Below are 22,737 nucleotides of genomic sequence, written 5' to 3'. Positions count from 1 at the left end.
ATTCCAAAAACCATGACTATACACTGACATAAATCTATAAGTGTCACAGAAGCAGCGATTTCACAAGCTCGCTGACAAAGACGAACCTGCCAGTAACCTGTTAAAAGTTTAAACTTTGTAACAAAGATGGCAGATTCTTCTTCATTAATACAGTCATTCAATTGAGGCACAGGAAAAAAAGTCGATTTGGTTACTGAATTTCTGTTGCAGAAATCTGTGCAAAAGCGAGGTGTTTTGTTCAACTTATCAACAAGCAAACAAGACAAGTGGTTGGTTAAGCATTGCCATTCTGTTACATAAAGTACACTTCCTTACACATTAGCTGAAGCATTTAAGTCTATGTAAGTGAATTCAGAAATTTATTTCAAAACACATTATAAATGTTGGAAACTGATTGTTGAAAACATGTTACAAAGACCTTTTACTATATAGTACTAAACTGTGGAGTCAGGGTTGCCTGTTTGTTCACCATTTTCCTGTATTAAGATTTTTTTAGCGGGCCTAAAACCATAGCTTGATGATGCACTGGAGCTATACTCAGCATAACCCCACCCCTGACGTATCATGATGTAGCAGTATAAAAACGAGAAGCATTATTAGCATAATCTTGTGACTGGGCGTTGCTTCAGCTCCTCCAGCAAACACACCCCCAGTGTTTCAGATCAAAAAATACTGTGCATTTTCTCAGGATTTTGAGACCTTCTTTTACATACTTGACGATTTTTTTGGTCATTCAAATTTGGTCAGATGTTTAATAACACATCTTTCTGTGATGTGACAAACTTAGAACACATTTTAATTATCACTTTACATGGACTTTAACACTTTATGTAGTGGAGAAAACACACTGCTTTTAATCTATTTGTCAAATCAAAGATTGCATATAAAGACAGATGACACGTCCCCACTTATCCCTGTTATGCTTAATTAAGGTTAAAATATCTGAGATAAAGCCGTTGCCATCTTGCCCTGGTGATGTCATTCAGAGCTGGACTCAGCGCAGTAAGGATATCCACGGTAGGGGAGTTCCCACTGAAATACCTGTCTTACCTATCGTGAGCAGCCCCATTGAACACAAGCACATGGATTGGCTGTCAAAGATGTCAACTATAGCAGAAATGCCAAATAATAATAATAATTAGATTTTTTAAGACTTTCTCAGTGCCTTGAAAAGGTACTGAGAAAGAGCAATGCAAGGCAAGAGTTAAAGGACAACAGAACATTTCTGTGTTGGATGCACAAATCCTCAGAGTGATGTACTTTGAGCTGTATACTAGTGTTTAGTCTTCTTTTGTTTGTCTTTAGTCTTATTTCATGCTTGTAGAATTGGAAACTACTGTTCACACAGAAACTCTAACAGCTTGTGTTCATCGTTGGCTCTGATGCCTCGGCCTGAGAGTTGTTTCTATTCAGTTTCTCCCTCTCATTATGTTCTGTGGTGGCGTCTCTTGGTGTCAGTGGTTGTGGTGAGTGCTGGACTTTAACTTTGAAAACATCCCACCTCTCAGGAAGCAGTCCTTTGTTGAAAAGCACAGAAACCAGGTAGGAGAACAACAAGATAGCAGCAATGGCAGACAGCATGGAAATGGTCTTAACTGGAGAGTACTGGACATAAACACCATCCTCAAGAGTGCATCCTGGGAAGTGTATGACTGGTGCTAATCCTAATGATGGCTCTCCACTGAGAAGTCTTAACAAACATCCTACTAGGCAACCCATAATGGCTCCGTAACCATTGGAGATGTTGAAGAAGAGGACGCAGACAAGTTGAGGGAAGATCACAATGTAGGCCACTTCAGCAGAAATGAACCAGAACAACAGGACGCTGTTTTTCAGGCTGGTAAGCGATGTCCCGACCAAGCCCACTACCAACACAGAAGCACGGATCACCCACTGACTCTCTCTGTCTGATGCCTGAAGAAGAAAAAGGGGGAGAAACAGGTAAACAGCAAATGATTGAGACTGTCCTGCTTTAACATAACTCTCACTGCTTCCTTAGTTACTCTTCTCTCAGTTTGTTTGTCCTTCATGTATACTCTCCTGTACTTCTTTCTCTTTATTTCTTTCTAATAGTAAGGAAGCAAATTTCACCTGAGGCCTCAGGATAGTTTTGTATATGTTGGACGTGAACACAGAAGATGCAGAAAGCAGTGCAGAGTCAGCAGATGACATCACAGCAGCAGCCACACATCCGATACCGACAATGGGGATGAAAGATGGGGTGAGGTGCTGCAGGGTGATGGGCAGAATTAAAGTCGATTCCCCACGTTCATATGGAGATGGAGAACCGTAGGAGGTCAGATTCCAGTCTGATGCATGGACACAAAAGAAGGAAACACTGAAAAATGGTGACATATTGTAACACACCACACTTCCCTACAGCACAGAACAGCCTTTTGGCTGTTTGGAGCTGTTTCCATATCAGGGTGTGATGTCCCTCATTACAACGCTCTTAAGGGTGCAGAGGAAGGACTTCTTTAGTATTTGAGGTCATACCTAATTAATAATTAATAATAAATAATAATCATTTTCTCAAGCCTCTGAGATGAAACACTTTCTACCTTGACTTTCTCTCTTCTGAGCCAGTATGAAGCACCCAGGCCAGGCCCTTGGCGATATGCACACCAAGGCGCTAGAAACTATTCATGTTTTCTATGACTCCATTGCTATTAAGGGGGACGCATTTCCTTCCCTGCTTCAATACAAATTCCATCATTATCTACTTAGTCAAGACATTCAAGTGTAGGTTGCTGTCCTCTACTTCCTTCAGTTAGGCCTCTTCATCTGTGATCAGGCCCACCACTGTGATGCAGCAAACGTGATGATGGTGTTGGAGCTGAAAGATGCTACGTGTGTTCTGGAAGTACAGCAGGGGACTAAAAACACAGCACAATGACAACAGCACTCATTGTATACTCTTTGATTAATGGAAAACAATTTTGGCATCTCTGTCTTGGCTCTCATTTGGTTCAAATCTAATCTATCTAACTAAGGCATCTGTATGCATCTTTATTAAGTGTCCTCTGGAAACACAATGTGCTGTGTTCTGTGATTTGCAACGTGTTTTCCAAATGCTGTGCACATGTCTTGATATTGATGAACTTGCTTGTGTTTTATCTATCTGCAGCGCAGTTGCCCCTGTTGGCCACCAGAATTATTACCTGTGGATGCAGCGCCTGCCCCAAGCAGTATAGGAGGTATCCCAAACACAAGTAAGATTAAAGCAGCAATGTGGCAAGTGATCTTGGCTGTGGCTGTGGAAGATGCTGACAAGGTCCTCTGGTGGACGCAGTGATATCCCATACTTCCCAGTGCCTTGAAAAAAAAAAGACTTTGTTCAGGTACGTAAAAATGTGTCATTCTAAAGATTTCTGTCAAGGCTGGTAAACAGTGCATTCAATATACTGTTTGTCTAATTATTTGCTTTTTTCGTACAAAAAATAAGAACTCATCAATTATGATCCAGGCCTTTTTCAGTCCAGGTGCACCAATCCAGGGAGTGTGTAAGGTGTTGTTCATCAGCGTCTGGCTAATGTCCAAGGTGTTTGGGTTCATCAGAACAAAGGGAACACAGACCCACTGCAGACACAAATACAAATGGTAATGATAAACACACACAACAATTAAAGGCATATTGTAGAGTTTTTTATGCATATGCAGCAGTTTTTTCCAAAAACAAAAAGCCTGACACCACAGAAAATTCAAATCATAGCAAACTCACCAAGCTGACAAATATGAGCACAAGCTGTATTACATCTGTGTAGGCGACAGAGTAGAGACCTCCCAGCAGTGTGTAGGTAATGGCGACGGCAGCAGAGATCCAGATGCACACAGTGAAAGGTAAATCCAGGACCACACTCATAGTTGCTCCTATCAAACATATTGTACAACATATTTTGGCAATACAAGTGGTACAAATTAAATACCAAACGGGGCTGATTGTCTGTTGCCCCGATGCAAGTTGATAAACTGTTTGCCAAATATTGTCTCTGTCATTTGCATGTGGGTGGCAAGTTAGTCACCTGAGCAAATTGTCTTAATTTCTGTCAAAAATATGTGAAGGAGACAGACAAACAAACAATATAAAATTAAAGGAAAAAGTTACAAAAATATATATATATGATGAATTGATGAATTGATTTTTCATATATATATAATTAAGTATATATATATATATATATATATATATATATATATATATATATATATATATATATATTTAAGTAGTGCATTTGTGTACACCGTACCTAATCCAGTTAGTGTACTCGGCACCCAGAGGACATCAGCAGAAAGTGAGGCCATACTCAGTCCAGCTGTTAGTACTTTTCCATACTTGGCATGGAAAGGGTCCAGCATTGTCACACAGTTTCTGTCTCTCATTGGCTTTGCAAACACCAAGCCAGCTTGATGTAAAAAAGGGCACAAAATCATTAGACAACAATTTACCAAAAAATCTATAAATGACGGCGAATCTTTAAAATAACAGAGAGGAAAAATTGCATCACAGTTGAAATATGAGGTTTGCTGTCGTGTATTGTGTAATGTATAAGTGTATTTTACACTTCTGAAGGTGTAACAAATGTTGGAAGGCACCTTTCTTGAAATACCACCTCCCCACTCAAATGTCAAAGCGTGACGCCAAAAGCAACTTTTCCCGTCCAACCAGAATGCAGCTGGAGAGATGATGCCAAAACCGATGGAGTTATCATATGCTGGTGGATGGCCAGATGGCACTGGGCATGTCCACATGCAAAACACATGGATGGCATCACTCAAGAATGCTGACGGGAGGCGTCAGGTGATAGCACTGTCAGTAACCGTGTGATGACAAACTGACTTTTGTGTGGGAGTCTGGCATGTGTTTCCCATGTGGATGTGGATGTGTTTATTTTTCACACCTTACTATGCGCTTCTTCTGTCTAAACCTAACTGTCCATGACTTTGTTGCATAATCCCAATCACACTGACAATCACACTGGTTGCCATGTGCTGTTGTGTAAACATAAAGATTGTGCTGCATCATCCCACCATGTTCATTTATTGACATCAAGGTATCAGCATCCCAGAGTGTTAACAGAGAAGACACGACAGTCACTGATAGAGTGGCACCATGTGATGAGATGGGATGAGAACGTGTTGCATATTTCAGTCCCATTGAAAATGTAAAGAAGACTGCAGACTGAAGGTTAAAGTCTGGAACATTTATTGACATATTTGACATTGTCACAGTTTGAGTGACAGTGGCTAATTATATTTTGCAGTTATGTAGCCTGGCAATCTAAAGGAAAGAAACACATCGTGATAACACTGAAGTTATTTTTTGGAGTTCCATTTATGTCAAGGATTGAGGTAGCCCAGATCTTTGTTATTTCCCTCTAATATACAGTTATTCTTGTCTTTAAATCAGAAATTTCCACATACATACATACAAACATATACAATAATACAGCATCCTCTCAGATGTAATTTCAAACTCTTACCAATAATCAAAGATGCGCTGAATGCCGATAAGATCGTGATTGTCCAGGTTAGTCCCATAGAGGGTGTGTACACCATCTCAGCAAATCCAACAATGAAGACTCCTCCGACCCACGTAGCTACAGGATGAATTAACACACAAGATCAGGTGATACTTCATCATCATGGAACAGCTTTCAGTGTTATCATCTCAGGGTGATATCCTCAACCATACTATCAGTGTAGAAAATTATGTTGATGTTGATGTTGTACACAAGGCTGCACAGGCCAGAGGGTGATGGTGATGAGGGCAATAACCTTCATGGAAACCACCTTTGCAACTTCATTGGCCATTCCAATTTATCTCAGCAACTGCAATAATAGCCGACTGGCAGCTACATATTCACTGAACTTCTAAGAGCACCATGAATAGAAGTCTTGACACAAATAACATTCGGGGTTAGGAGGTGTTGTGGTTAGGAATGTTGGCTTTTAAATGATTGGTCCAAGTCCAAGTCTCACTCATGGCATGCATGTACATTTAACTTTATAATGAAAAGGCCTACTTTAATAGGGTTGGATTATGGGTTAATAACAGTGAGGAAGCATATTTTAATGCAGGCTAATAAAAAGTAACAAAAATACCATGCATAATAAGGACCATGGAATAATTATAAACCATATCTATTTCCACTCAGAGTGACAGCTGCCTGAACAAATTAGGCAAAAGGATTAAAAAAGCCTGGCTGTTAGCATGGTCAGGAGCAGGCTACCTGCACAGAATAAACCCCCATGGTAATTTATGTGCCTCTGTTTTCATGCAAGTGGCTAAATTCAGCCTTGATACCTGGAAATTCCTGGCTTAACCTGCTATCTAGCTTTTGTGCAATAGTCCCCAGGAGATGGAGCCAGGGCAGGGAATAACAGCTCTGTAGAAATAGATACCAGCTGGGGATTGTAGTGGCTGATCAGAACCTCACATCACGGCAAGAGGCAGCTGAAGCTCATTTTCAATCAACTCAGGATGGGCTTAAAGGCTCCTCTCCAAGCTTAAGTCGTGAGAGAGCAAGGTAAAAGGACTGACCTGCAACAGGCCCTTTCCCTAAAATAACAACAGCAGATGCTTTTAATGCAGCTTGAGTTGTATTGTTCACAACTTCAGTATCACCTCAGTATCAAAGTTGCCACAGCTGATGTCTATGACATGGCCAGTATACATTACACATAATGCTGAAGGTGCATTTTGGTTTTGGATCAATATATGCTGCCATCCAGATGTCTTTTTCAGGGACACTCCTGCTTATTAAGTTTGCACAACGTGAAGCCACATTGTGTAGATATGTTAATGACAGGGTGGCTTTATAGCAAAATCAATACTAGACTGGTCTGCCTACAGTCCTGACTACCAGTGGAAAGGTGTGGCACATTATGAGGCAAACTGTTTAACAGGATGAATGTTAGCGAACACTGGCAAGCATTTTACCTTTAAAACTTCAACAATTAGTTTCTTCAGTTCAAACCAATTTTTTTGGAACTTGCTCCAGTCATCAAATTCAGAATGACTGTATTTGTATAAAAAGACAAAAATAATAATGAAGTTTGAGTTTGAACATTAGTTATCTAAATATGATTTACAATTCATTGCATTCTGTTTTTGTTTCCGTTATAAAGGGTCACAATTTTTTTGGAATTGGAAAAAAGAAAGTAGAGCTGTGTTTGAGTGCCCAGTGAAAATGTGTCACATAAGCAACATAATAATTTCTGTGCTCAACACAGTTCATTTGAATCACATTATTTGCATTGACAGAGTCACACCTGACCAAAGATAAACTGCAGTACTGCAACTAAAAGATTTTTACAGAGACAAGACAACTAAAGATAAACCAAAGTAAATTATCACTCTTTGTTGGTAACTCATGGTTTAAGATACTGAAATGGTTATCAGAAAAAGTTAATAGTTATTAAAATATATTTTTTATTATTATGATTATTATTATTGTTTGTGTCAAATAGTATGATTTCATTTAGACCAAATCATCTTGTGGAGCACAATCCTGGAAAAGGGAAAAATTATGACCATTTAATAAAAACTGTCTAAAAAAAAAAAAAAAAAAAAGACTACACTATCAATTTAGAAGTCTGCTTAATAATTTGAGTGATAACTATGACAAAAATGACCATATCAGTAGTAAAGGAAGAAGTATTTGCAGTTCTTGATACAGTAATTCATTCACTCTTGCACATTTTTAAACTGATGGCAAGTATGACTCCAATACTGTTATTTCACAATAAAGCAAATAATAAACACATAAGTACTAACTAATCACTATGTGTCATTGTGTGCGTGTGTGTGTGTGTGTGTGTGTATGTGTGTGTTGTTCATACACATATTGAACCAGTAAACAGGGTTTGATAATGAGATAGAAGATGCAACAGTGACTAAGTTGCTAACACTTTTGGATGTGCTGTTGATCACAATGAAGACCAAATTAAACACACACATACACACTTAACACACTTGGCCTGCATTTGTTTCAACTAATGGAATTAAGGTTGCAGAAAGTGTGATCCTCTCGCAGCAGTGACTGTACTCGACTCATTCGACTGTATTTGTTTCTGTCCTTGTCCTGCTGCAACAATGGTGATTCCCCAAGATATCAATGCGTTCTTATAAATACATTTCTCTAACAATAATAGTAGTTTTGTCAGCTGTGCTCTCCTCACCTGTCATTGTGAAGATGCCCAACACCAAGCTAATGCTCCGGTTTCCGAGCAAGGTCATCTCCATCCCAGTGGCTCCACTTTTCCTCTGTTTTCTTTTGGACTTGAAAGAAGCCCAGATGCCGGTCCCAAGGACCAGCAGGTAGAAAAACACCATCACTATCACTCCTGGGATGTTAACAGCCATGGTTGATGTGGACTGTCTTCTTCACTCGCTTATGTATGATGAAGCAAATCACTGAGAATGATAGAAAAGAGGGCCTTTCCAACAGAAGAAAAAAAAGAAGGAACCTTTGCCAGTGATGCCCAGCGGGCATTTTCAAGTTTGGCCATGTTTGTCTTCTTCACTAGATGATGTATGATAAGGCGAGTTACTGAGGATGATAGGAATCAGGGACGGTTTTTGCAATGGGCAATGTGGGCAACCGCCCAGGGCGCAATCTATTTGGGGGCGCAGGAGTGCCCTCAAAAGAATAAATAAATAAATAAATAAATAAATAAATAAATAAATAAATAAATAAATAAATAAATAAATAAATAAATAAATAAATAAATAAATAAATAAATAATAATACTAATAATAAAAATCGCCAGTTTTCTAGGCTAATAATGCGCATTTCCACATCACGTTAATGGAGTAGGTGCTGGGGCGCCCCTACTATCATGTCGACTTGCTGCTGAGAGTCATGTATACAGGTTGTGTGTGTCAGAAGAAAAGGGGGGAGACGGAGGGGGATCAACTCGCAGCTGCAGAGGTTGAGAACAGGTTGAGTCTCACTCTCAGAGGAAAAGCAAGGAGGGGGGCGAGGGATAGACTGACCTGTTATGATCCCAGGCCACACAACACAAACTTCTGCTCCCAAATACATTGAATTTCATTCATAAAATTAACATCGATATTATTAAATTTATTGGTTTTTGTGAAAATGTTAAAAAAAAAAAAAAAAAAGCCGGCACAAATATGTGCCTGCATCAACGTGAATTTGTTTACATCACGTCAATCTTGACTCTGGGGGTTTGACGGACGGAGAAGTTGATAATGTTAAGTTGAGTCAAGGGGACATGGACAAAAGACCGAAGAAACCATCAGGTGCACAGTTTAGAAAGAGAAGGAAAGAAGAAGAGGAGAAACGGGCAAAAGATAAAGGTATGCAGGTCTCTATGAGTGACGTTAATTGTGCATGTAATGAAACAGTAGCCTATATGCTATTTATTATCCTCTTGCTAATATGCTGCTACTTAGCCATAGAAGACGACTGTATTTGTTTTTTGTTTTTTTTTTATATGATATATATTCATATTAGGAATATATATCATATGAAAAAAAAAATAAAGGAACCTTGGCAAGTGATGCCAATTGGCAGATTCAAGTTTGGCAAGTTTCATGACTTGGCATGCAAAACTTCTATCTTGAACATTGATCAAGACTTACTGCTTAAACTGAAGCAATTGTAGCAACAGAAGACATTATTGCCCATATTTAAGTTGTCAGTGTGCTTATGCGGTGCTGTTTAATGCAGCCTATGTTTTGAGAGACAGCCATTTCTGTCCCTCAAAAAGTTCTGATGATTGCATGCAAGAATACATTATAAAAAGATTTCCTATGCACTTTTAGTAAGAAAGTATGAGAAGTGAGGCACTGTGACAATGGATTTCCACGCATTCCTATGGGGTTTATGGCTATGACAGTATTCTGATGAACTATTTACCCTTGTTCCTTTTTGAGGTTCATCAATCTCACATCCTCAAACACACACAAACACATGCAAACTTATGTAGACACACACACACACACACCTACTCTGCATTACACTGCCTCTCCCTGTCATTGCAAAAACAGCCACTCCCTCCTGCCCTGTTTCCATCACATGACCTTCCCTACTCAAAACCTCACCTGCTTTTCATTTATCTGATCAGCTTTGATGTATAAATACAAGCCCATATCCACACTGTCTTTTTGTTTGTGCGTGATTCTACCTACATGTTGCACAGGTTGAGCACATCACCCTCCCTGCTCTCAATATTAGCCTTGCAATAATTATACTGCTTCACCCCTGCTTATTCCTGGCAGTCTGTAAAATTTCCAGCCTTTGTTTCTGCTTGCCTTATGTAAATATTTATGCTCTTCACCTACCTGTTTGACTGGTTATCTGAAAATGACCGAAGGGGAAAATCCTCAGTCAAACATTAAAGTTGTAATGAGTACACAGAACATGAACACTGTGTGCTTGTGTGTGTGTGTGTGTGTGTGTGTGTGTGTGTGTGTGTGTGTGTGTGTGTGTGTGCACGTTCATGTGTGTGTATGAGATCATATTAGAAGACAACAAGACGTCTATGCAAGTGTTGAGCAATACAAGTTTCTGACTGTGTAGGAACAGGTTTAACTGATTGATGTCAAATATGAATAAGCCATCAGTTCAGTAGTGGGCCAGATTATATGTAATTATGGAACTTTCCCTGATGTATTTTTCTGTACGCCACCTTACAGAAAAAGTGGCTTAGGAACTATGGGATTTTGAAATGGCCACTCCACTATATTTACTTAGCAATCATCTCATCAGCTGTGCTCTCCTCACCTGTCATTGTGAAGATCCCCACCACCAAGCTAATGCTCCGGTTTCCGAGCAAGGTCATCTCCATCCCAGTGGCCCCACTTTTCCTCTGTTTCCTTTTGGACTTGAAAGAAGCCCAGATGCCGGTCCCAAGGACCAGCAGGTAGAAAAACACCATCACTATCACTCCTGGGATGTTAACAGCCATGGTTGTGAGCTTTCTTCTCAACTTGCTGATGTTCAACTCACCTGAGTTACTGATAGTGATGGAAAGCAGGGACCTCTTCTTCACTTGCTTATGTATGATGAAGCGAGTCACTGAGAATGATAGAAAAAAGGGCCTTTTCAGCAGAAGAAAAAAAAGAAGGGACCTCCTCCAGTGATGCCCAACGGGCAATTTCAAGTTTAGCAAGTTTAGTGACATACAGACACTTGACATACAGAATACAGAACGATTGTAGCAACTTAAAATGTTATTGCAGTGAGGTGCTAGCCTATTTAAGTTGCCTGCTTATGTAGTGCTGTTGAATGCAGCCTCACTTGTGTTTGTTTTATTCCCCAATGTGGTATGTGGTGTTGTCAGTACCTTTATCCAATCTTCCCCAATCCCCCCCTTTGCCCACATTATGTTGTAACATTTTATGTTGTTTGATGTTTTGTCAGTTGTAACCCCAGTTCTCTGAGACACTTATATTTGAGCTTCACTTTTTCATTGTCAGATGAACTTTGACTTCAGTTTGCAATATATTTGTTGAGTTGTTTCTTTGTTGAGTTGGGTTGTTTTGTTTTCATAACGTAAGAGATAAACACTGTACTTAATTTTTACAAACCATCAGAAAGTAATCGGAAAGTAATAAAAAAGTAAATATCTGCAGACTTTCTGTGAGCTGAAGGCATCTTCTGCAGATAAATGCAATACACCATTAGACACTCTGTAACTGGCTGCACCAGTTTCTGATTCATTAGTTTATTGAATGTGATTTGTGTTGTGATTGTCATAGATATGTTTTTTACAGGTTTGTGATATCTTACCAAACAGCAATTTTTCCCACAAATTTACTAATAATGTAGGAAATAGAGAACAAAAGGGTTGCAAATAAAGGCAGATTTCAAACAAGTGTCAAAAATTCTTGTGCAAAAGGCCATCCACTTGTCATGCGTACTTCACGCAAACAGACGTTGCTAGGATCGATCAACTTTTGCACCAATCACGATCCTCCCTTACCTGTCAATCTTCATTAGTTAGTTAGTATCAGTTCTGCAGCTTTGTGGGCTTTTGTCGGTCTGAGACGGAGAATGAAGCATGTCGCCACACTTCACTTCCATCACAATTCTGTTATTAAGACAAAAGTCTGAGATTTTTTTATACTTCATCTCGTCAACATAAAGATGTCTGTAATTTATTTTGACAGGATTGGTTGCACCATAAGTGACAAACAAGACATTCTTATTTCCATTGACTGTAATAGTATTTGAGGACAGAATTCAAAATATTGTCAAAAATCCCACCACCTCCATTACTTGCACCAGTATAACCAACATTTTGTCCTTTTTTTGCAAACATTTGGGGATTTATTTTGCAAGAATTTGCAATAGCTCCTTGCAATATTTTTTACAACAAACATTTTGTGCATCAAAATGTGAACTTAGTGTTTGCTATTTGAAAAAATCCATCTGGATCATTGTGAAGGATCGTCTATAGAGGCTGTGTAATGAATTTGGTTTCCATAGAGACTAAAATGTGGGAGAGTTCAAAATTTTTACAGTTTTTGAGGAAAACAGAACACTGATGAACTTCATAACTCCTGCTTTCTTCTCATTTAGGGCTACATTCTTAGTGAAAGTTGCAAAGTCGTGGCACCTACATCTTCTTTGTTATTAACATTCAAATGTTTAAAATTCAGAAATCTGTATACTGGTTTTATGCACCAAGGAACAGATATTACTGTACACACAAAGACACTAACAGCTTGAGCTTTTCATTGGCTGTGACGCCCTGCCATAATTGTTGTTTCTATTCAGTTTCTTCCTCTCATTGTGTTCTGTGGTGTCATCTGTTGGTGTCAGTGGTTGTGGTTTGGTTTTCACTTTGAACACATCCCACTTCTCAGGAAGCAGTCCTTTGTTGAAAAGATGAGAAACCAGGTAGGAGAACAACAAGATGGCAGCAATGGCAGACAGCATGGAGATGGTCTTCACTGGAGAGTACTGGACAAAGACATCGTCCTCAAGGGTGCATCCTGGGAAGTGTATGACTGGTGCTAACCCTAGTGATGGATCTCCACTGAGCAGTCTTAAGACAACTCCAACCAGAAAGCCCATAACAGCCCCGTAACCGTTGGTGATGTTGAAAAAAAGGATGCAAACAAGTTGAGGGAAGATTATGACGTAGGCCACTTCAGCACCAATGAACCAGAACAATAGGATGCTATTTTTTAGGTTGGCCAATGAAGTACCAACCAAGCCCACTACCAACACAGATGCACGGATCACCCACTCAGTCTCCCTGTCAGATGCCTGAGGAAGAAAGTAGAGAGGGACAAAAACAGGTTGACAGCAAATGATTGGCCCCCATCCTGCTTAAAATGAACTCTCTCCCTGCATCTTTCTTGTATTCTCAGTTTGTTTCTCATTCATGTCACTTTATTCCATTTATACTCCCAGTACTTTGTTCCATTTCTTTTAAAATCAATACCACATCTTCACAACAGCAAACAGCAACAATGGCAACAGCTCTCATGCATTTTTCACCTGTGGCCTTAGGATGTTCTTGTATATGTTTGAAGTGAGGACAGAAGCTGCAGAGAGCAACAGAGAGTCAGCTGATGACATCACGGCAGCAGCGACACACCCGATACCAATAATGGAGATGTGAGGAGGGGTGAGGTGCTGAAGGGTGATGGGCAGGACCAGAGCTGATTCCCCACGATCATATGGAGATGGAGAACCGTAGGTGGTCAGGTTCCAGTCTGAGGCATGTACAAAAAGAAGGAAAGGTAGAAAAATAGGGACATGTGGTTACATGAGTACCATAGACTGTGTATAAACATGGAAAACATGACAGTTCCTCCAAAGTGTAGAAAAGAAAAGTGTAGCTTTTCAATCTCAGTTGCCCCCTGATGTCTGGCTGCAATATAGGTCCTAAGCCCCACCCCCTTTATGCTTGTGACAAGGAAAACTAAAAACACCAAATACATTTTTTCCAAAGAGGTTTCTGTCAGTGAAGGTAGTTCTCATTACCCTGATGTTTGTTGAAGTGAATTTATATGTATATAATTTCCAGCTTAAATTACTTAGTTAATTACTTTAGTAATTCTACAAAAACGGGATTTTCCACCATGATTGACAGCTGTGAATGCCAATCCATGCATTCACATTCAATAAGGATACTCTCAGGGCCGGTCATTTCAACCAAACTGCGCTTACCAGAAAAGTAAATGATCTTGTGCTTACTATGGATTCAGATTCCACCTCTGTGTTTCTGCTAGTGGATCTTGGAGCAGCTTTTGATACTATTGATCACTGCATACTCATGGATTGACTGGAAAACAAATTTGGCATCTCTGTCCTGGCTCTGAGATGGTTAAGAGTGAGCTTTCTGGGGGAAAAAAAGAAAAAAAAACACTTTGTTGTCTATCATAGCATAACATATATATTTTTTATATTACCTCAGGGTTCTGTTCTTGGCCCGCCCTTTTTCCCTCTTCACATTTCACCTCACATTTTAAGTTTAAATTGAACTCATTACCATAACCAAATTATGAAATTCAAGCCCCACTTATCTGCTGGGACACACTGGATGTCAAAAAAACTCTTGTACCTCACAAAGAGATCAGAAACCAGTGTTGACATCAAAGCTTTACTCATAGACACCTCAGCAGAGCATAAGATGGCTGCCAAAGACCTTCCAGATGGACAGTCTTTCTTGACTGTTTATGTAAAGTTTGTCTTTGCATGAATTAAATATAGACATCATTTTTCACAGTTAATTCAAATATAAAGATGCTGTTATTACCTGTGGATGCAGCAGCTGCCCCAAGCAGTATAGGGGGTATCCCAAATAAAGGGTAAAGGAGAGCAGCAACCACACTAGTGATCTTGGCTGTGGATGTGGATGACACTGACAATGTCCTCTGGTGGATACATTGATATCCCTGAGTCCCTAGTGCCTAGTAAAGTAGAACAGGTTAATTTACTCACCAGTGTGTCATTCTGAAGATATCCATTTTGACTAGTGAGAACTGCATTTGATATTCAGTAGGCCCATTTTTTTCCCCTTACAAAGAACAAGAAATCATCAATCAATATCCAGGCCTGCTTCAGCCCTGGTGTACCACTCCAGGGAGCGTGTAAAGTGTTGTTCAACAGTGTCTGGCTAATGTCCAAGGAGTGCGGGTTCATCAACACAAAGGGAACACAGACCCACTGCAGGAAAAAAAGACAGAGTGATAAATTAACATGGAAATGACAAACATGCAAGTTTTAAAAAATGCTTTTTGGAGTTCTTGATACCTTGTGTGGAAGTGTTCTCTTAATCCAACCTAAAACTATAAAAAATTTAAATATAGAAAACCCACCAAGCTGAGGAAAATGAGCACAAGCTGTATTACATCTGTGTAGGCCACAGAGTAAAGCCCTCCCAGCAGTGTGTAGATGATGGCCACAGCAGCAGAGATCCAGATGCAGACAGTGTAGGATAAATCCAGGACCACACTCATGGTTCCTCCTGCCAAACACATTATGGACCGCTTTAAATTTTGCAAGTACTACTATTGTAGTAGTTGTACTTTTTAAAAAAATTGTAACTGCAGTCACTATGAACAAATGCATGTAGTTCTGGACAGAAGGAAAATGACCTGTTACGGGATCAGCTAAATACTAATGCTCATCTCAGTGCAGTAAAGGAGAAGCCACTACCTAAAGAGTATGTCATACCTAAAAAAAGCCCCGATGATCCACTCGTTCTCATTCCAAAATCCTCAAATACTGCCACTTCTGCAGTTATTTTGGCAGAAAATGTGACGCCAAAAGCCACCTTCCATGTGCAACCGCAACATGACTGGGCAGCGTCAGATGAGAGTGTCCTCAGACAGAACCGGCCGAGATGTTATAATACGCTGGCAGATGGCTGGACGACACCAGATGTGTCCACATGCAATATGCACAGGCTTGAGAACATGACTGGATGGAGCTGCAGTAAGACAGTAATATATGGTATGCGAGTGTGCCTATTGGGTGTGTGGGTGAGGAGTTGGATGGGTCCCACAAACGACTTTGTGCGGGAGTCTGGAGTTTGCTTCCCGTGGATGTGAGGGCTTTTTTCTCCTACACTTTACCACGTGCCTCACATGCTTAAACCTAACCATCCATGACTTTGTTGCCTAATCCTAACCGTTGTGATGGTCCGTGTTGGTTGCTATGTGCTTATGTTGTGTAAACGTAACGATGTGTCACATCATCCCACCATGTGCATTTGTTGACACCTTGGTAATGGGCTGCGTCATCCCGACATGACGTCATCCCACCACCTGCCATTTGTTGACATCACGATAAAGGCATCCGGGAGTGTAAATAGCTGATGCAGAAGGATACCTAAAACATCATAGGTAGACGCAGAAGGTCACTGACAGAGCAGCACCATGTGATGACTTGGGATGGAAACGTGTTGCTTATAGATTTATTTTACTCATTAGAAGAAGGAATTGCAAACACAGTTGCAAGACGGTTCAATGTATACATACTTGAGTAAAGTGCATAAAAATATCTTACCTAAACCAATTAGTGTTGCAGCCATACAGAGCACATCCATACAAAGTGAAGCCAGGCTCAATGCAGCTGTTGGCACTTTTCCATACTTGGCATGAAAAGGGTCCAGTATCGTCACACAGTTTCTTTCTCTCATTGGCTTTGCAAACAGCAACCCAGCTTCATTTATACAAAATCAGAAGACACCACAATTAGAACCAGATATATTGTTCACGTATTTATGTAAATTAAAGGCACAATTATTGAATTCAGTTTTCATTTAATTGTATAATTGCCTGTGCCAATTTACTTTACTACATTATTTATTATTGATTTTATTTTTCTATTGATTTAAAAAGAACCATGCACAGTTTAAAACATAAATGTTACCATTTGATACACCGTACCAGATTATGTTTTAGAGTTGATTTGCATCTGTATTCCCTAGAAATATGTTATAAATTTGATTCCATACCATAGTGTTTGACTCAAGATTATTGGTAATATCATGGATAAATTCAGTCACTTTTGTGGGTCAAATAGTGTGGCAATTACAATTTGCTGCCGTTTACAGGACACAAATAAGTTAGAGATGACTTCCATTAAACTGTTAAAACACTCCTTAACCTCTCGGAAGTCCTTTTGAAAGCATAAAAAGGAGTGAACAAAGGCCATATTTGAGGTTTTCAAAATAAGAGCAATGTGAGTGAGATTGTAAGGGTGTATTTGTTTTCTACATACAGCACACAGCATCCTGTCAGATGTACTATTAAACAATGTGTATGAGGTTGTCAAAGTATGAGATAGTAGAGCATCCTGTCAGATTTAATTTCAAACTCTTACCAATAATAAAAGATGCGCTGTATGCCAATAGCATTATTACTGCCCATGTTAATCCCATAGAGGGCGTGTACACCATCTCAGCTGTTCCAACAATGAGGCCTCCTCCGACCCACGTAGCTACAGGATGAATTGTTACACAGCAAGTCATTTAGCGGACAAACAGCAGTTATTTAAACACAAGACAACAACAGCTGGGAAATGATTAATTGTTGTTCAGCTATCGGTGGGATCATCTCAGGATATTATGTTTATATCAGTTGAGAGAATTATGTTGTCCAAATGAATGATTCTATGAAAATTATAATTAAAAGACAACAAAGGGGCCAATTAAAGGATTTGTTTCACACCTTCAGAGGTGTTTGTCTGAAGTAATATCCAACAGTAAAAGAAAGTTTATTCCAAGAATCGATTTTATTTATTTATTGTTTGCAAATATCTCCATTATTATGAAATATAGTGAGTCCTGCAATAATTCCTGTCCCATGAAAGATATAATGCACTTGTTGAAAATTCATTCTGTTGCTTGCTCCATTTACTCTGCATTATAGTAACTCTCTGTGATTGCAGATTCAGCCACTCCCTGCTTCCATTGCATGGCCTTCCCTGCTCACAAACTCACCTGCTTCTCATTTCCCTAATCAGCCTTGCAGTATATATACCACATCCACTCATTCTTGTCTTTTTATTTAGTTTGCGTCTGATCTGTCCTGGCTTTCCAGACTTTGTTTGTGCCTGACAGTTTCTGCAGCTGTACTTGTGTAAACTCATTGGTGATTTAATTCATAACAAAGCATATTTTATCAACTATGTTTTTTTTGTGCAAAAGTCTTATTTGTAAAGTAACTAAAGCTGTTGGATAACTGTTGTGAAGTACAAAGTGCAACATTTCCATCTGAAATGTATTGAAACATAGACACAGAGTGACTAGTTCAGTCTCGTTCATAATTACATGCAGCGACATTCCTCCACAGCCCTCACGAGCCGGACAGGACATGTTTTAGTGAGAACCTGAGAACCTTTTTTTCCTCTTGTTGTTGTTTTATGGGTTTAAGGTTTTTGTCTGTCTGAGCTATTTATTTTCTTGCTTAATGAAAATCAGTGTGTGGCCCCTAAATAAACTTTTACCAGTCTGTAGTAGCCAGAGCACTGTTCTTGGCTGTAGATTGCTGGGATGGTAGGGTCTGGGCTGGTTAGGCCAGCAGAATCAAAAGGCGCTAGGGAAGGTCAGCTGGAGTAAGTAGAGGAGAGGCCGACAGGTTATCCAATAATTGGCCAATTATTGGGGCAGTTATATGGCGTTTTGCATTTGCATCACAATTATCTGTATCAGCATTTTATTGTAATAATCGCAGATAAAATTAACTAATTAAAAAGTTTGATTTAGTGTCAGTATGGGAGGAACATTTGCTTTGTTAAACCTCAAGGTGCGATTTTTATTTATTTTTTTTTTTATTTAAATTTTCTCTTGAGGTTATTAAAAAAAAGTTGCTGGGAAATTTGTTGTATATGATGTTTCAGTTTTAATGAAACATTTGCTGAAGGCCACTAAATAACTTTTGTGTTGGAGTTTGTTATATTCCAAATTCTAAATATTGACAGAAAGATTCAAAATTTTGATGTAAATGCATATCGGTTCCAAATACTGGTTTTCAGTCTCATTACCTACTAATAATTGGTATCGGCCCTGGAAAAAAACTCAATATCAACTCTATACTCTTCAACTGCTGTAATGTGTGAATGCCCCCAGTGTGGAATTAATGAAGTCTTATTTTATCCTTATTCTATTCTTATTTCTTATTTTTATGTGTACCCACATCGTATGGATTATCTCTGTTACTTTCCTGGTGACACCTATTTTAGCAGGAACTGCATCAGAAGTGGTTATCAGTATTTTGCCAGGTGTTTCTGTGTCTGTCCGTCTGTAAACAAATTTTGGCAATGCCAATGCATCACAACCATTTAAAGTATAGTCATAAAAAATAAGACATGGCTGCAGCAAGGTCACTAGACTTTTTATTTCTGTCCTTGTTGGGCAGCAACAACTGAATTTCCCTGATAAAAGTGTATCTTAAACTTTTTTTGTTTTGTCATTTTGTGGCCAAATAACACCTATGCTCTAAATAAGTTAAATGATATTAATATATTTCTATATTTAGATCCCATACATTCATTTCTTAATGATCCTAGTTGATCCTCAGCTGTGCTCTCCTCACCTGTCATTGTGAAGATCCCCACCACCAAGCTAATGCTCCGGTTTCCCAGCAAGGTCATCTCCATCCCAGTGGCTCCACTTTTCCTCTGTTTTCTTTTGGACTTGAAAGAAGCCCAGATGCCGGTCCCAAGGACCAGCAGGTAGAAAAACACCATCACTATCACTCCTGGGATGTTAACAGCCATGGTTGATGTGGACTGTCTTCTCAGCTAGCTGATGTACAATGACCTAAGTGACTGAGAATGATGAAGACAGACCACACACCAGAGAAAAAAAACAAGAGGAACCCCCAGAAAAAAAACGGAAACCTCTCCCAATGTTGGCCATTGGCTGGTTACAGGTTTAGCAGGTTTACTTACTTTGAAGTGTGGTTTTGAGCATCTTGCACAAGATTTCTTACTTTACTTGAAAAGATTGTAGCAACTAGTTATTCACTGTTACATTCAGCACTTTATGTTCTGACACTTTGTCAGTTAAAAACCTCGGTCGTCTCAGGAACAATTCTATTTCAGCTTCAGTTTGGTGAAGTTAGACAGACTTTAGTTGACAAGATATTTGTTGAGGTCCCTTAGTGTCTTTAACTACATGAGAAAAATAATAATCTTTGACCCTTTGTTATCTTTTTCACTCAATTTGGAATTTTATAGCAAAAAAATATTACTCAAATTTGACTACACAAATATGCAAGTTAATCTACAACACACTCTCATCCCAACTTGTTACATGTTACCTGCTATTTGCATCCTGGGATGCCACTACCATGATGTCAATAAATGCACAAGGTAGAATGACGCTGCACATCCTAATGTTTAGGCAACAACAGTACATGGCAACCCATGCCAGAATGTCAACAAACAAACACAATGGTACAAATGGTTAGGATTAGGGGAGGAGGGCACATGGAAAGGTTTAGTAAAAAAAAACATCACATTCAAATGGGAAGTAGACTCTGGACTCCAGCATTAAAGTGCAGGTTTGTCAGACCCATCCATTTCCCCCTCCGCCTGCTCTATAGGGCCCCTGTGCTCCTTGTATTACATCATTACCGGCAGTTTTTAACGTGACACCATCTTGCCACATGTCATGCACATGCGCCGGGTTCTGTGTATAATGTATAAAAATACCACAGCCAGTTCTGTCCAGCTGATGCCATCCAGTGTCATTCCATTTGCACGCAAAATGGTCTTTCCAATGAAACCTACATTTTTTAAAGGCTACATTTTTTTAAAAATGTATTTGTAGTACTTTGAATTTCTTGTACACATATGCACAGCATTAGATATGATGAATAAGGAGGATTTGCAATAACTTATCTTTCAAACAACTGTATTTTTTCAAGTTTCTTGAAAAAATACTTTTTTCAGGATAAAACTTAACACCTTATGTGGATGTTATAATTTACCTTGTCAATAACGTATTTTTACTGAATAGAGCTTGCTTCTTAAAGCGAACATTAACATACTCTGTCATGGCTCCTGCATTCTCCTCCTCCCCACCGCCAGTGTTTTTCCACTCACCTCACTCTGACCTGCTCTACCTGCCAGCTACGCCCACTGCTGCAGCCCGCTCTCCCTCAGCTGCAGCTCATCTCCAATCAGTCCGGTATTTAAGACACTCCCACACATTCACTCGCTGCCAGATTGTTCCTCTGCACTATGCACGACTCTCCAGCATTTTCCTGCCAGATTTACCGTTGCCGACCCAGCCTGTTCCCGACCTGCTCTCTGTGCCTGACTCCCCGTGTACCTACCTGCCTTCTGTCCCCGACCACGTGCTTCGCTCCGGCGTTACGGAAATCTGACGGCTCCACTACGACCACGACGATCCTCCTGCCTGCTCCTCGACGGTACCGTTGTTCTTTCGGACTGTTTTCCCGGCTACGGATCCTCTGCCTGTCCCCGACCACGATTCAGCGCTATCCCCGACAACGTTCCCACACGTGTTGTCGGCTCGTCGAGCTACGGGGTTTCCTGTTCTCCAGCCACAGTAGGTTCAAGCTTCGTGTCTTCGCTTCGTGGGATTCCCAGAGACATTGTTTGGGCTTACCGCCCGAAGAACGAACTGAAATTCTGTGAGCTGATCTTCGTTTGTGTTGGTTATAATAAAAGTCATTACCAACTAACTTTGAGTTTTGGCGTACTGCATCTGGGTTCTAACACAGCCCGTTTCAGTACAATCTGGCCAAACATGGACCCAGCAGACTCCAACACACTACAGTCTCGTCTAGCCCGTGTTGAGGGAATGCTCCAGCAGCACGAGGCTCAGCTTTCCTCTAACGCGGCGGAGGCTCGTCATTCTGCTTCGGCGTTGGAACGAGCATTAACCCTGCTGGCAAACCAAGTGCAACAGATGGCAACCACGTTAACCCAACACGCCGTTCCTGGTTCGAGTCCTGTTCAGCCGGCTCCCAACCCGGCGCCATCTCCCAGTTCCGCTCCCGAACCCCAGGTTGGGGCACCCGAACGCTACGCTGGAGATCCAGAGGGCTGCAATCCGTTTTTGACTAACTGCTCCATCCTGTTTGCCCTGCAGCCGCACACGTTTGCCACCGAGGGAGCCAAGGTGGCTTTCGCCATTAATCATCTCACTGGCCGAGCACGACTATGGGGAACAGCTGAGTGGGAGAGAGGTACACCAGCCTGTGTCTCGTTTCAAGCCTTCGCTAATGAGCTACGGAAGGTGTTTGGTCCCGTGCCTTTGGGTCCTGACGCCACCGGGGGACTGCTGAATCAGCGACAGGGAAGTCTGACAGTCGCTGATTTTGCTATCGACTTCAGAACGCAAGCTCGACAGAGTGACTGGAATTCGGCAGCCCAGTGTGACGCTTTTCTTAATGGGCTCGCACCGTACATCAAAGACGAGTTGGTTTCGTTTGACCTTCCCCATTCGCTCGACGGTCTCATTGAACTGACTACGAGACTGGACAGGCGGATTCAGGCGAGGAGGAGGGAGCAGCGCCTGGAGGGAGGCTCCCACCGGCTTCCTGGTCACCAGCGGGGTCCTCCACCCACCACAGCGCTTCCAGCGGACCCGAGCCAGGGAGGGACGGAGCCAATGCAGGTGGGTCGCACCAGGTTGTCTTCTGAGGAGCGTGAGAGACGGCGTCGGGGACGGCTCTGTCTCTACTGCGGACAAGTTGGACACTTTGTTTCCTGTTGTCCAGTAAAAGGGCCGGCTCAGCAGTAGAGAGGGGCATTCTGCTGAGCC

General features: G+C 40.6%; 3 protein-coding genes across 3 annotated transcripts; all 3 read right to left on the bottom strand.

Annotated features, from left to right (window-relative positions):
- Positions 1-342: 342 nt before the first annotated feature.
- LOC148187638 (high-affinity choline transporter 1-like) lies at positions 343-8,434 on the bottom strand. Its single transcript, XM_088086600.1, has 8 exons — positions 8,182-8,434; positions 5,481-5,597; positions 4,248-4,403; positions 3,722-3,870; positions 3,436-3,579; positions 3,162-3,315; positions 2,092-2,309; positions 343-1,914 (listed from the first exon to the last, which is right to left on the bottom strand). The coding sequence occupies exons 1-8, from the start codon at positions 8,363-8,365 to the stop codon at positions 1,354-1,356; spliced, it is 1,683 nt and encodes a 560-aa protein (XP_087942726.1). The 5' UTR covers positions 8,366-8,434; the 3' UTR covers positions 343-1,353.
- Positions 8,435-11,831: 3,397 nt separating this feature from the next.
- LOC121939355 (high-affinity choline transporter 1-like) lies at positions 11,832-15,131 on the bottom strand. The gene is made up of 4 exons (XM_088086880.1): positions 15,012-15,131; positions 14,746-14,899; positions 13,482-13,699; positions 11,832-13,247 (listed from the first exon to the last, which is right to left on the bottom strand). The coding sequence occupies exons 1-4, from the start codon at positions 15,129-15,131 to the stop codon at positions 12,693-12,695; spliced, it is 1,047 nt and encodes a 348-aa protein (XP_087943006.1). The 3' UTR covers positions 11,832-12,692.
- On the bottom strand, positions 15,038-20,581 carry LOC148187637 (high-affinity choline transporter 1-like). The gene is made up of 4 exons (XM_088086395.1): positions 19,532-20,581; positions 17,319-17,435; positions 16,500-16,655; positions 15,038-15,456 (listed from the first exon to the last, which is right to left on the bottom strand). The coding sequence occupies exons 1-4, from the start codon at positions 19,713-19,715 to the stop codon at positions 15,278-15,280; spliced, it is 636 nt and encodes a 211-aa protein (XP_087942521.1). The 5' UTR covers positions 19,716-20,581; the 3' UTR covers positions 15,038-15,277.
- Between the last annotated feature and the right edge of the window lie 2,156 nt (positions 20,582-22,737).

This window comes from Plectropomus leopardus, chromosome 13 (genome assembly GCF_026936395.1).
Source record: "Plectropomus leopardus strain MGB_pleo_1.0 chromosome 13, ASM2693639v1, whole genome shotgun sequence".
Classification (NCBI taxonomy): domain Eukaryota; kingdom Metazoa; phylum Chordata; class Actinopteri; order Perciformes; family Serranidae; genus Plectropomus; species Plectropomus leopardus.
Note: the sequence above shows the minus strand (reverse complement) of the source record. Positions and strands in the feature narration are given on the sequence as shown.

Coding starts and splice junctions, on each gene's coding strand:
- LOC121939355 (XM_088086880.1), bottom strand. CDS start 15,131: ATGAACCCGCACTCCTTGGACATTAGCCAGACACTGTTGAACAACACT. Junction 14,900..15,011: donor TTGATGATTTCTTGTTCTTT/GTAAGGGGAAAA, acceptor CTACTTTACTAG/GCACTAGGGACTCAGGGATA. Junction 13,700..14,745: donor GGCAGCTGCTGCATCCACAG/GTAATAACAGCA, acceptor TACATGCCTCAG/ACTGGAACCTGACCACCTAC.
- LOC148187637 (XM_088086395.1), bottom strand. CDS start 19,715: ATGGCTGTTAACATCCCAGGAGTGATAGTGATGGTGTTTTTCTACCTG. Junction 16,656..17,318: donor CAGCGCATCTTTTATTATTG/GTAAGAGTTTGA, acceptor GTATAAATGAAG/CTGGGTTGCTGTTTGCAAAG. Junction 15,457..16,499: donor TGCAACACTAATTGGTTTAG/GTAAGATATTTT, acceptor TGTGTTTGGCAG/GAGGAACCATGAGTGTGGTC.
- LOC148187638 (XM_088086600.1), bottom strand. CDS start 8,365: ATGGCTGTTAACATCCCAGGAGTGATAGTGATGGTGTTTTTCTACCTG. Junction 4,404..5,480: donor CAGCGCATCTTTGATTATTG/GTAAGAGTTTGA, acceptor TTTTACATCAAG/CTGGCTTGGTGTTTGCAAAG. Junction 3,580..3,721: donor TGCTCATATTTGTCAGCTTG/GTGAGTTTGCTA, acceptor TTGTGTCTGCAG/TGGGTCTGTGTTCCCTTTGT.